Genomic DNA, 14,337 nt, shown 5'->3' with positions numbered 1-14,337 from the left:
GCTAATTTTCGTCATTGCAATTAGTCATGGGGAGGGACGCAAACAAGTAGTTTTGGGATGTCTGGCCCTTCAACCAAGGGTATTATGTGTTTTGAATTTGTTCATGCGAGTAGCTTGTTCGGCTTCTCTTTGCATATAGCCCGCATGGAAGTGTAGTATTAGGGAGACCATGAAACAAAGGCTTTGTCCTGCTCCCATGATAACAATGTGACATGTGTACCGTACATCTATTGCACTAGCTCATATTAAGATGTCTGCCCAAAAACAAGGCAGATATAAAGCTCAAGTGGACCGCAACATTGGAAAAGTGGGGATGGGAAACCACTCTGGCGCCCATTGTTGTCAAATGCGATTGCATATGCGCATATGCACATACTATGGACCAGATCGCATATGCCATGATGGCAATGTGATCATAGCAGTATGCCATGGCATACTTTGTTATGCGACCAATATGCGATTGCATACTACATATGCGATCACATATTTCCCAATTGTCAGAAATATGAGTGCCTATTTATAAGCAAAAAGGCTTTGTCCTGCTCCCATGATGACAATGTGACATGCGTACCATACATCTGTTGCACTGGCTCATATTAAGATGTCTGTCCAAAAACAAGGTAGATATAAAGCTCAAGTGGACCACAAAATTGGAAAAGTGGGGATGGGAAACCACTCTGGCGCCCATTGTTGTCAAATGCGATTGCATATGCGCATATGCACATACTATAGACCAGATCGCATATGCCATGATGGCAATGCGATCATAGCAGTATGCCATGGCATACTTTGTTATGCGACCAATATGCGATTGCATACTGCATATGCGATCACATATTTCCCAATGGTCGGAAATATGACTGTTAAGAGCATTTTTTTTTTTTTTTTCATATTTTTTCAATTTGGGGCACTTTTGCTTATAAATAGGCACTCATATCCCCTCATTTTCACTATTTCTCTCTTACTGTCTTACACCTCTCTCTCTTACTCTAATCTCTCTACAACTATTTCAAGTTTTTTTTTTTTTGGTAAGTCGTGCTTGGTTTTTGTAAATTAAGTTGTAAATTGTAACTTGTAAGTTGTTTCAAGTTATCCATTTATCAATTACTTTTATATGTTTGAAGTTTTTAATAATTAATTCTCTTAATGTAGCTTGTTGATTGTTTTGTTAAAATTTATGTATCTATAATATAAGTAAATATATAACTCAATGAAACACTCAAGCTACAATGAAATAAGTAAAATATCCCAATCCAATCATTTGTACTAATTAGGAAAGTTTTCCCTAATTTTTAAAGATTTTTTTATTTATTTTTATTTTTATTTATTTAATTTTCAATTTTCCCTTTTTTTTCAAAAAGAAAAAGAAAAAGCGATGGCATATGTGAATAGCATATGCGATTTGACAACATTGCTAGCAACCTTCTTTTTCTTTCTTTTGGCGTGCAGTCCACGCCTATGAATAGCTGCACCCTTTTACTTCGCCTCTCCCTTTTTTCTATTCCCTACTTCTTCACATGTGGTGCACATGCCTTACCTTACCCCCTAGTTTGAATGATAGGGCCCATTGTAGGAGCATACCCTGAATATCACACTGATTGGATGAGCTTAGGAATCGTATTTTGCCACATGAGTTAGGACCACTTACCATTTTCTTTTCAAATTTCCATTTGCTTGCCATAAATTAGAGGGTTAGGATTATTTGATCAGTGTGAATTTTGGGCTATGCTCCTACACTATGGGTCACAACAGTGTTTCAAATAGCACTTGTAGCATATGCTACGTAGCATAGCATAGCTGTAGCACTACTTAGCATAGTTGTGGCGCTACTTAGTGTAGCTAACTGCGTAAATCCCCTGTAGCATATGCTGCAGCTACGTAGCCTGTAGTGTTTTGTTTGTTAAAAATGGTGTAAAGTCAAATTATGAAAAGAAATTTAAATGTAAAGTTAAAATCAAACGTGTCTTTGTTTACTTTCACTTAAAATGGCAGTGATCCTTTGTTAAAGTTGGTGTGAAACTCACACATTGAAAAACGTTTAAAGCTATAAACTTAAAAGAAAAAGGGTTTCGAAAACCCCTTTTTGTATTGATGACATCTTTACTGTACTTAATACTCTTAACCTGTAGGATTTCTATTTCTTTTTCATACCTGCGAGTTGTGCCTTGTGGTTTCAATTAGACATTATTAATTAAAGTGGTTTTCTTAGAAAGTTGTTAATGTGATAATTATTTGATTTGGTTTATAACTTTATGTATGTGGATTGGCCTTTGGTAAGTGATAATTAACAACTTGTTTGAACACCCTTATACTTGAAAAATGAATCTTTTAGGAGTGTTTATATTTTTTGCTTTTATGTTACTATTTATCATGTTTTCCTATTTTTAAATTAAAAAATAGAAGTATCATGTAGCTTATGCTACACGCTATGCTATTTATACTACACACTATAGAGGGCTGAACGCTACACAACACGCTACCGCTATTTAAAATACTGGTCACAACATTGGATAGTCTGCATTGGTGTGCGTGTATGCTATGCTGCCTCGGATGAGTTGCCAATTTAGTGAATTTTGGTAAACATATTTTTGTTTGGCTCTTCTTGAAATATATACTCAGTATCCGAATTTTACATGCTTATTGCTAACGAATTGCAGTCGATCAATGTCATGGATTACTCTTTACTTCTCGGAGTGGACAAGCAGCGCCAGGAGATCGTATTTGGCATCATTGATTATCTGAGGCAGTATACCTGGGACAAACATCTTGAAACATGGGTGAAGGCTTTTCCGAAAAATGAATTGCCGACAGTTGTTTCCCCAAAAGAATACAAAAAGAGATTCAGAAACTTCATGTCCAATCACTTCTTGACAGTTCCGGACCGTTGGGGCTCCGACCCATTTTCAGGCCCTTGCAAGTCTTGTCGCAATGGCAGTGATGGATTGTTCTCAACTAAATAAATAAGATAAATGTGCTTGAATCCATGCAGCCAATGCGTCATCTGTTAAATGTTTATATATATATTTTTTGGTTCTGTTGGTTTTGGAAAGACTGTCCATAGATGTTCTTCACAGATTATTTGTCCCCATTTTTTGCGATTTTTTAGCAATATGCCTGGGGTAAAGGTCTTATATATAGGTCCACGAAATCAGTGTCCATCCGTATTTTTATTATCGTCGAGTTGTTCAACAGAGGTTGTAAAACATTGAAAATTATAATGATACGTATGTTTCTTTGGAAACAAATCTTTTGGTACAAAATGTGTGGCCCGAGGATTGTTTGGATGGCTTTATTTCAGAAGATGTGTTGGATTCTGTTCGTGATTTTTCTGTGATCGCCATTGCACATTGAAATCAAGGCCAGGTTTGTTCTTGTAATTATTTTATTAAAGATCAAATTGAGTTAAAAGAGCATTTGTTTAATACAGAATGCTTATTCAATTACGATTGCATGGACAGGACATTTTTATTTTATTTTAATAATTCATGTCTCATATTACAACAGCTTGAGAACTCATTTACTCAATAGAGCGTCCTTTTGGATTGATTAACAATGCTACATTTCTGTTCTTGAATTGTCTAAATTTCTTCACTTCTTTCTGTTCACTGATAGTTGCTTCATCCTGTCTGATAAAAAGATGACGTACTTTGTTTGAATATTGAAATCTTTTTGTCTTGTTATGTTTATTGTTATTGCATCTCTAAAATTATCTTTAATTCCAAGGCTGTATATCTCAGAAATCATATCCTGTTTCATGTATTTGGATCCGATGATTTATATGCACCTATCAAGCAGGCAAGTACAGTCATCTTTTCACATTGGGTATAGTCATCTTCCCACATTGGGTATTCTTCATGCTGTTGACACACCCATGAGTGGGAGGAACTTTTTCATTCTAGTCTTTCACATGCTAGTGAGTTGACATGAACAACTTGAAATTTGAGCTTTGAGACGGTAGGCAATGCTAAACACTTATATCTGAGTTGAATACCAACCGCCCAATCTCCCTACACATGGCACACTTGGTTGCTTACAAAACCCAGACTGTTTATCTATCATTCCCTATCATGGACAGGTCAAACACCAAAATTGCTCTAGTCAAGTGATCTTAGTCATTGTTCTGAGGATTTTTTCCCAGTGAATTTTGGCATTCTTTTTATTTTATTTTATTTTATTTTATATATTTTTTTTAATTTTATTTTTTAGTAATAACTAACCATTTGTAATCCTCGAAAGTATTTCTCCAATCAATGGCCAAGATCATTGGACTGTGTGATTTTTGTGACTTCCTGTCCATGCATGGGCCCAACAAGGGAAATTTGTGAATTGCGTACACATGTACCACATTGATGGATATTGAATGCTTGATAACTTGTCATCATCTAAGCCTTATCCCAAACTAATTGGGGTCGGCTACATGTCTACTCTATCAAGGACGAATGCTTGATAATTGACTGGTGCAACGGGGTTTTTGGTCAATGAGTTCTCGAAATCTGAATCGCAAAGAAATGGACGAGTGCACACAAGAATATTTAAGTAGAGTGGGAACAATAACTTTATTGATATTCAAACTTCTTCTCTTACAATACTTGAGAAAACTCGCAAACTTAGAAAATGTGGAATGCCCCCACTAATAAGTTTTGGCCTAAAATAGCAAAGGCAAATCTACTAAATATCCCCAAAATCTTTAATCATATCTTCCACATCAGCCCCCCAATATTCCACAAATGGCGAATGTGATCTTTGACATTTAGGCCCTAAACTAGGCCACAAATAGCTCAAAATCACCTCATTTCGGCCCATAGTGAGCTATGGGCCTACACCATTCCCCTCCTCCGGCTTGGAAGGAACTTACTCTGGCGAGTTGGACGCTTCATACATGTAGTAGGGGTCCAAATCCAATATTTTCAATTCGTCGTCCATGAACCATGTGTAATTAGTGTAGGGCTTGTTCTTACATTTCACCAAGTATTGCTTGTATAGTTCACGTTGAGTGTTAGTAATCTTTAGGTGCAGCACTTGTTCAACTTCTTCGTTCTTTTTCTTTAGAAGTTGTTTATCAATATTGAAAATGACTTCATTTTGCATGTAAGACACCATGACATGATAATCGAACAAATCTGCCACTTTGAAAGTTAGCGAGATATCTAAATTGTCTAGCAACTCGATTTCATGGGCATTGTCACCTAACTTCATCTTGACTTAGTATGGACTAATCTTCTTAGACTTGAGCTTGTTATAAGGTCCCTCGGAAACCTTTCTTTGTGGAGATAAATGATAAACAAGCCATGTTCTTTATATATCTTCTTCCAACTATGTTCATTCGCAACTTCTCGGTGGCAGGCATTACCCTTTTCGATCTTCTTCTTCATTTGAGTTTACAAGTCTTGGATGTGCTTGGTGAAAGCATCTGCAGCTTTGCTCACTTGATCATATATTGGTAACAATATAAGTCAAGTAAATGACGCGAACTTCTCCCATTTACAAATATTAAATGGAGACCAGTCTATGATTTATCGAGTTGTTGCAGGCAAATTTCACTTGGGATAAAGCCAAGTCCTACTGAGATATGTTATCCCCCTCGATACTCAAGAGGTTATTGAGGCTTCTGTTGACTATCTAGCTTTGGTTGTCTGTTTGAGGATAATATGCAATAGAGAATTGAAGATTAGAACCCAAACCACTTCCATAAAGTGCACTAGAAGTGCACCGTAAATTTTGAATCGTAGCGTGAAGTTTTTGTTTTTGGTACCTACTAAGTCCCACAACGTTTGTGAAAAATATGTTGGTGATATGCGTGGGGTCCATTGCTTTTTGCATGGAATGAAGTGAATCATTAAAAAAATGTCTACAACAAAAATCAAATTTGCTCTCTTTTAAATCATGGAAAGATCCAGAACGAAGTTCACAGAAATATCCCTCCATGGTCAAGGTGTGCCATGTCAGTTATGTAACAACCATTATGTAACAATAACGACATGTTCTATTACTCTTTGCGTGGTCGATTGGACTGTGACGGTCTGCTACAGCCTAGTACGCACATGTTTGGGAAAAAAATCTTGGACTTTCTTCTTCTTCTTCTTCCTTCTTTCTTCTCCTCTTGCATGCTCTCTCTCTCTCTCTCTCTCTCTCTCTCTCTCTCTCTCTCTCTCTCTCGTCTTTTCAAATAAAGGTGACTTTTCATTGAAAAGTCACTTTTTTAAAAGTTGATATGGACCACCATATGGTACTATGGTGGTGTATGACGCTTGATATACTTTCACTCACAAAATTGTACACGTGGCGTGTATTAATTCAAAATAGTCCAACTAAATTGTGAAACCCACTGTCGATAAGTCACGGTCCCAAAATTAGGTTGTTTGAATGATTTAAACCATCGATATGCGGACACTAGTTTGCAACAGGGCCAATGAATATTTTTAATTCTTCACCGTCTAAACCGATCTAATAGTCGGTCGATGAAATAAACATAATTTGCAGCTGATTGTGTCATTGCACTGCTCATCTGAATTTAATTTATTTATTTTTAATTAAATTTTCTTAGGGGAATGATGGCAAATGCTTAGAGATATGCATTAGTGGGACGAGTGTTATAGATTGTATGAATTTGGGGTTGGTTTGGAGGCATCGAGTAATCCCCCAAATCGGCGTCACTATTCATCCAAATTTATTTGTAAAAAATTCTTATAATTACTTGAGGGAAATGGTGATAAATCCTTAAAAATATAAATACGTGGGATGAGTGCCATGGATTGCATGAATTTCGAGCCAATTTAGGGGCATTTGAGTGGTCCCCTAAATTGGTGACACTATTCATCCGAATTTTATTTTATTTTTAAAAAAATTTACTTCGGGGAATGATATCCAATGCTTATGAATGTGATTAGTGGGATGAGTGCTATAGCTTCTATGAGTTTTGGCTCAATCTAAGACTGTTAGGTCAGTATAACACCGGACATGCAGAGACAATATTCTTATCAAAATGTTGATTGTTACCCCATCATAAACATGTTTAAAACCACAAAGGAATACACATTTGGAATATTCTCAATTTTTTTTTTCACATTTTTTGATTTTTTTTTTCTTATTTTTTAAAATCATTACGAGGTCGTAGCGGCCGTAACATTATGCATAACGACAATGATGCAAGCCATTACGCCCACCATTACTGTTACGACACACCTTGCCTATGGTGCAGTTAGAACATGAAGCAACATATAAAGGTCATTGTTCTACACATGATCTTTGGAGATTGAGCATCTTTGATATTGTGCTATGAGCTGTTTAGTGTCAGAAGAGGCTAGTAATATTTTTTCTTCATCACGGCCAATGTTTTATCTCTTTCGAAGTGTCCATCCAATTCTCTTCCGTGTAGCTCAAATAAGATCTTTTCTATAACGATTCTTTGGGAATGCGTAAGCGAGAACCCTTGGATAAATATCCATTTTGTGAGATGAATTCACGCTTTGGATTTTGATCATCCACACATTTGTCGAGTACCTTGCCAGAAATGGGGTTCTCTTTATATTGTTCTTTTAATGGCTCGAATCCCATGACCTCCACGGTGAATGTTCCTAATAGGACAACCCTCCTCAAAGCATCTATTGCTTTATTTTGACTTCTAGCTTTATGGTGTAAAATGAAAGTATGTTCTTGTAGAAAAGCCATCCAGTTCGGATGTTAAGCATTTAGCTTTTTTAGGAGTCGAGATATATCAATGACTCATGGTCTGATTATAGAATGAATTCTTGATGAATCAGTAATTCCTTCAATGTTGTAGTACTTAGATCACTGCATACAACTCAAGGCATACATGGAGCAGTTCTTTTGCGTATCATTATGCTTCCTAGTTCTTACTAAAGAAATTGATATGCTTTTCTTATTGACCGCAACATTTGAAGCGTCACTTTCCACTTTAAAGACTTTGTTGAAGTCGAGAAGTGTAAGAACTTGGAGCCTTTCTGATATTCCTTTTGATAATACCAAAGCTTCGGTCCACCGCTTTAGTCCATTTGGATTTCCATCTACACATGCAATTGGTAACAGGTGACGATACTGAAATTTCATGTAATATCCGATAAAATGTTTCCTAGTCGTGGAAAGGGTGGGCCTTCGGATATGTGGAGAGAGCCACTCTGCAATGGCTTTGATTTTTTTACTAGTAAACCTTGATCCTTCTATAAACACAATACACTCTAAAAACACAACACTATTGATAAGGAAGGAGTATTGTTTCAAGTTAACAAATACTGACTCCTTCCACAGTACGTAAAATATTGCAAACAAATGAATCAGAACTAGTAATAAGAACATCATCAAAATAAACAATTAAGAACTTCCCTATGAAGCGGTAGAGTACCTTCGTCATTAATCTTATAAAAGTGCTTGGCACATTTGAAAGGCTGAATGGTATGATGAGCCACTCGTATATCCCGTCTCGAGTCTTAAACGTTTTCTTCCACTTGTCCTCAGGCCATATAGGAATATGATGATATTTTCTCTTGAGGTTGATCTTTGAAAAGACCTTTGCTCCATGCTTCATGTTCAACATATCGTCCAAGTGAGGAATATAAAACTGGTACTAAATAGTAAGTCGATTGGTCGCACAACTATCCATGCACATCCTCAGATCTATCTTTCTTAGAAGTTCACAATGCATGAACAATATATGATTGATTGCATGACTATCCATGCACATTCTCCAAGATCCATCTTTCTTAAAAGTTCATAATGCGTGAACAACATATGGTGACATGCTTTCCCATTTTAACCCATTCTGTTGTAGCTCAATAACCTGTCGGTGGAGCTCAGCATGTTTGGTTGAACTCATTCGGTAGTGTGCAAGATTCTGTAAGGCCCAAACCTGACAGAAAATGAAAGTGTTGTTGAATATTCCTCATCGAAGTAAGTCCAACTAGGAGTTCTTCAGGCACAAAGTCTTCATATTTATGAAGGAGCTCTTGTATAGGAGGCAAAACATCTGATTGTTTTGTGTCTTCTTTAACAACTAAGACATAAATGGTGCCAATCTCCTTACTTTTCTCTTCAAAATTTTCTACACGAAGTATTTCCAACCCTCGTCTTTATCAAATTTGGGTGTTAGAACATCTTTCATTGGGTACTATGTGATATGAATATCGTCCTCGATGAATGAATGGGTACTAGGCCTTATCAAATGCACCGTATTTCAATCCTACAACCATAGTCTCCCCAACAAAATATGTCATGCATCCATTAGACACCACACGACATCCTTATACATAGATTCAATAGAAAGGGAAACTCTTAAACTGACAAATCTTGCATGGATGCAGATGCTTAATGTGCTTTGAGTTTTAATTTATCCACATTTTTTACGAGAAAATGTTGTCACTACTCTCCCGTATAGCAAAATCGTATATATCTTTCCCCTAAAAGTGCAAGTGGTGCAAAAGATAGTGTCACAACCATCACCCCTCATCAATCAACCGACTATCCATGCACATTCTCCAAGATCCATCTTTCTTAAAAGTTCATAATGCATGAACAACATATGGTGACATGCTTTCCCATATTAACCCATTCTGTTGCAGCCCAATAACCTGTCGGTGGAGCTCAACATGTTTGGTTGAACTCATTCGGTAGTGTGCAACATTCTCCAAGATCCATCTTTCTTCAAAGTTCATAATGCATGAACAACATATGGTGACATGCTTTCCCATATTAACCCATTCTGTTGCAGCCCAATAACCTGTCGGTGGAGCTCAACATGTTTGGTTGAACTCATTCGGTAGTGTGCAAGATTCTGTGAGGCCCGAACCTGACAGAAAATGAATGTGTTGTTGAATATTCCTCATTGAAGGAAGTCCAACTAGGAGTTCTTCAGGCACAAAGTCTTCATATTTATGAAGGAGCTCTTGTATAGGAGGCAAAACATCTGATTGTTTTGTTTCTTCTTTAACAACTAAGACATAAATGGTGCCAATCTCCTTACTTTTCTCTTCAAAATTTTCTTCACCAGGCATTTCCGACCCTCGTCTTTATCAAATTTGGGTGTTGGAAGATGTTTCATTGGGTACTATGTGATATTAATATCGTCCTTGATAAATGAATGGGTGCTAGGCCTTAGTAAATGCACCATACTTCAATCCTACAACCAGTCTCCCCAACAAAATATGTCATGCATCCAACTTGTTCCCTTAACATAGATTGTGACATTTTACATAAATATCACGAGCATAAGTTGGAGGTAGAAACTTCTTTTTCATCTTTTCTCAAGAGTTTACTCTCTTTACCTTGATAGATTTGATCGGCTTGTAGATCGTCCCGCTATTCTAATGGCTTGAACCTTTTCCACCTTCCTTAGCCAATCAATGAAGTCATCAATATGCAAAAAAAAAAACATGGAATTCTAAAATTTATACCTTAATTTTCAGCTCTCTGTCACATTCCAACAATCGAAGGATTCAATCATTGATGTCTTCCCCTAGGTGTCCATGTGCTCCAACTTCGGTCTCCCGATTCCCTCCATGTTAGAACTCTCCTACTTGATTAGTGAGATTGCCTACCGTATGTGTGAGTTGATCTACTCGCTCTATATGTGCGGAGATCAATTGAGTTACTTGCGCAAACTCTTCCTCTGTCACCTCCTTTGAAGCCATTAGGAGATGATAGAGAGTTAAAAATCCCCAAAGATGACTCGCTCTAATACCAACATGGTGCAATGCAGTTATCAAGTCAATGAGTTCTTGAAACCCAAATCACAAAGAAAAGGATGAGTACACACACAAGAATGTTTTGAGCAGAGAGAGATGAATCACTTTATTGATATTCAAACTTCTTCTTTTACAGTACTTGAGAAAATTAGAAACTCAAAAAAAAAAAAAGTCGAATATTCTCCTACACACCACCCCCCATTTTATAGAACTTAAAGACAATCCCTATGATTCTTTAATGAAAATCCCCTCAACTATTGATTTCAAATCAATCTATCTATCTGTCTCTCTCTCTCTCTCTCTCTCTATATATATATATAATAAAAATCCCTCGAATAAGATTTTGCCTAAAATAGCAAAAACAAAACCACTAAAATACCCCCAAAATCCCCCTCCCCCTCTTCCACAAATGACAAATATGATCTTTGACATTTAGGTCCTAAATCTTGCCACATAGAGCCCAAATCAACAGATGTTGGGCCCTATAGTGGGCCATGGGCCTACATTACTGACTTAGATAATATTGCTAATATCATAGTATCCTCTTTTAAACTATGCAAATCTGGTTCATTTTTAGTCTAGAAGGAATTTTTAGATAAAGAAGCCAAGATTTCAAGAAAATCATTTATGTTGGAGTCTGGAAGCTAGTTCTTATTTGCTAGATATGTTTGAGGCAACCCTTAAACTGCCACATGCATGAGTAGTTTTTTGCTACTTGCCAAATTGCTATACACATGGCAACCCCTTGAACCGCCATGTAAGCAATGCATTCATATTTAAATAGGTTATTTACTACACACCAAACTAATAAAATCGCCCTTGAGGAGGGATATTTGGCAACTAGTTGTGTAATGTCTTCACATATTCTTTAAAGAAATGTGATTTCAAAATTGTCTTCTACAATTTCTTTTGGTGTTATTTAGTATGATGGAAGAAATTTCTTCTTTCGTTTCATCATATTCATATGAGTTCCTGTATTGTGGCATGCCCATTTATTCCATTCTGCTACAAAAGCATTGCTAACATTTGGTATCTTTGTCCATGCATTGAGATTCTTCTGCTGATCATTTGAATGTATTTTTATTCCTCTACGATATAATGTTTATGTATTATGTGAATATCATGTTAGTGTCTAGAAACTGGTTGAGTCAATCAGCAACCTGGGATCTTAAAAAAACCTGACTCCATGTAATGCAGGGTTAAAATGATTGAGATGGCCTGCTGGCTTGAATTTGACTTTGGTGGGTTTTTCTTCGACTCTTGAGTTTTCCAACATTAGGCAATGTGTTCATTGCTTTCCATTGCTTCCAAATAGGGTTGGAGTTGCTGGACTACCATGTGCACTTTTCACCATTTCTTAAATGGTGGGGACATAACCATTCTACACATGGCGTACGTGTTCCATGGTCCCATTGTTTTTGGAGGAATTATAAGATACAAGACCCAAGGCTTTGCACATTATACATGGGTTTTCATCTGAAAACTGGGGCACATTCTATGGTAATGCAAACCATTGTTCTGTTGGATCCCAGTGGATGGACCATTCCCGAACAACTCCCTAATTCGAAGATCCTAGAGGAATGTTTTGTTAACTGTCTATTTGTAGGCCAAAAATCAAAAGTTAACGATTCTTCTATCGAGGAGGATTTTTGGAAATGGTCCATCAACAATAGGATGCAATAGATCAGCGGTCTAGATTACTGAAGCATGGGTGCCACTTGTCAGAATGATAACCAACATACCGTGCAAACCCTCAGTTTCCATGTATAAATCCTCTACGGATGGAGTCACCGTAGTTCAGGCCCATATTGGAGCAATACACCTGTATTGCCCATGGATGATACCGGTACTTAGCAGGCAATACGTACTGGTTTCGGATGCTTCGACCATGGGATGGAGCATGACTGAAAATTCACACTGGTCAGACAATTATAAGAATCTGATATTGGCCGTTGAATTTGGAGAACTGACGATCTTTTCTCTATTTGTCCATTTGCTAGCCACCACTAACAGTGTGATTTTTGGGATATTCCATCCACAATAGGGCCAACCCTTTGGACTGTCTCGATTGATATACATTTATGAAACTTTTATTGTAATCAACCTATGTCATATACTATTAGATAATGCTTGATTTTAATCAGCCTATTTAATAGTCTATTACATAGCACCTTCGGGAGTTTTGTGCTCTCATTGCAGGTTCCAAGCCTGGATAAAGGAGTGTTTCATCAGGTCGGCAGCCGGCATCAAACTTTTTCCATTACTTACATCATGAATCTGGACAACATGGCATTCCAAAACTGAAGTTGTGGCCCTTGATAGAGTTGAATGGTGGAAAATGATTCATGTGGCTGACCCCAATTTGTTGGGATAAGGCTTAGATGATGATGATGGCAGTGGATGAGACATCACATAGTAGTGTAGCCCTGGCATCTATTATATATAATCTGGTAACTAGCTTCCTTTGCATGATGTTTCATCTTAGATGTTAAATCCAGATTGTGGCAATTTTTAACATTTCATAAGTTTGCAGGAGTAACTGCCTTCCGCCTGACATCTCTTTTTTTCTAAGAGAATTCACCGTACAAGTCAGCATGACCTGATGTTTACTGTACCTTATGTTCAATTTCAGAGGAGATTTGCAGCCTGTATGTACCTTGTCCACATGCAATCCATTCATCGATCTGGCAAGTGCATGGGTCATGTGAGAAATGCACAAGGCGAACCTCACCATGAAGACAACTGTCTGCAAAAGTCAGGCTGGTCCATTCATCAGATGGGTGACTCCTATGAAAAGAACAGAAGGATTAAGGAAAAGATAAGAAGAAAAAGAACTTGCTGATGGTCCAAATTCAGATGTCTGTGGCTTGTCTGATGAGTGGGCCAACCTGATTGTTGCATAAGGTAATGTTCATAGAGAGGTCCACATTATGCACTGCACATGTCTCCACAGTTGTACGTGGCAAGCCTGGATTCAGAGATATGGATGTTATCTGTTGACTTGTTTGCTACATGTAAATTGCAGGCCGGCATATTCCTAGCCTTGGCTTCCTCCCACTAGTCATTTGGCAACCCCTGCTTTTGTGAACGTGAGTGGTGTAGTGAGGAGAAACCTGGTATGTGTTACTTCATCTCTTCTACTCGGTTCAATGCATTTCATGCAAAGTTCTCAGTTCAGGTTTCTATCAATTCACCTGCACTGAATCTGCGTTGAGTTGTACCCCAGAGTTTAGTAATACTTTTGGGATATCTAAAATACTGAAAAATTATTAATAATTGGAAACAATTAGTGAAGGAACATTATATGTATGTAGCCCCCCATGCACCCTACTCCAGATGGGTTCCAACCCATGTCCCAGTGGTAGATAGAGTGCATTCCAACACCGAGGTCATGGGTTCGAGTGCCATTGTGGCGTGTGTAAGAAAAGGAAAAAAGAAAAAAGGAAAAAAAAGAAAAGAAAAGAAAAGAAAAGAAAAAGCACCCTACTCTGGATCAACCTTTGTGCGCAGCATGCTTACCAAACTTGCAAGTGTGTGGGACATCAGTGAGTGGTGCATGAGATAGCCCAACAATATGAAAAAATCAGATCAGCCCACTCAGCAGATGGTCCGCCCTATATGTAAAGAGAAAAATGGCCTACCC

At 37.5% G+C, this 14,337-nt stretch overlaps 1 protein-coding gene across 4 annotated transcripts in view; it reads left to right on the top strand.

The window, feature by feature from the left end:
- Positions 1 to 14,114, top strand: part of LOC131237436 (1-phosphatidylinositol-3-phosphate 5-kinase FAB1B) — a 33,128-nt gene extending 19,014 nt beyond the window's left edge. For 3 of the 4 annotated variants that reach the window (XM_058235189.1, XM_058235188.1, XM_058235190.1), the window contains exon 13: positions 2,658 to 3,245. In XM_058235189.1, the coding sequence (XP_058091172.1) occupies positions 2,658 to 2,960 (303 nt within the window). In that variant the 3' untranslated portion in view covers positions 2,961 to 3,245. Of the gene's footprint in view, positions 1 to 2,657; positions 3,246 to 13,719 lie in introns of those variants that run through there. The other variant, XM_058235191.1, reaches the window with a different exon arrangement.
- Positions 14,115 to 14,337: the final 223 nt, after the last annotated feature.

This window comes from Magnolia sinica, chromosome 2 (genome assembly GCF_029962835.1).
Source record: "Magnolia sinica isolate HGM2019 chromosome 2, MsV1, whole genome shotgun sequence".
Classification (NCBI taxonomy): Eukaryota; Viridiplantae; Streptophyta; class Magnoliopsida; order Magnoliales; family Magnoliaceae; genus Magnolia; species Magnolia sinica.
The sequence above is the reverse complement of the archived record's forward strand: the minus strand, read 5'-3'. Positions and strand labels throughout refer to the sequence as shown.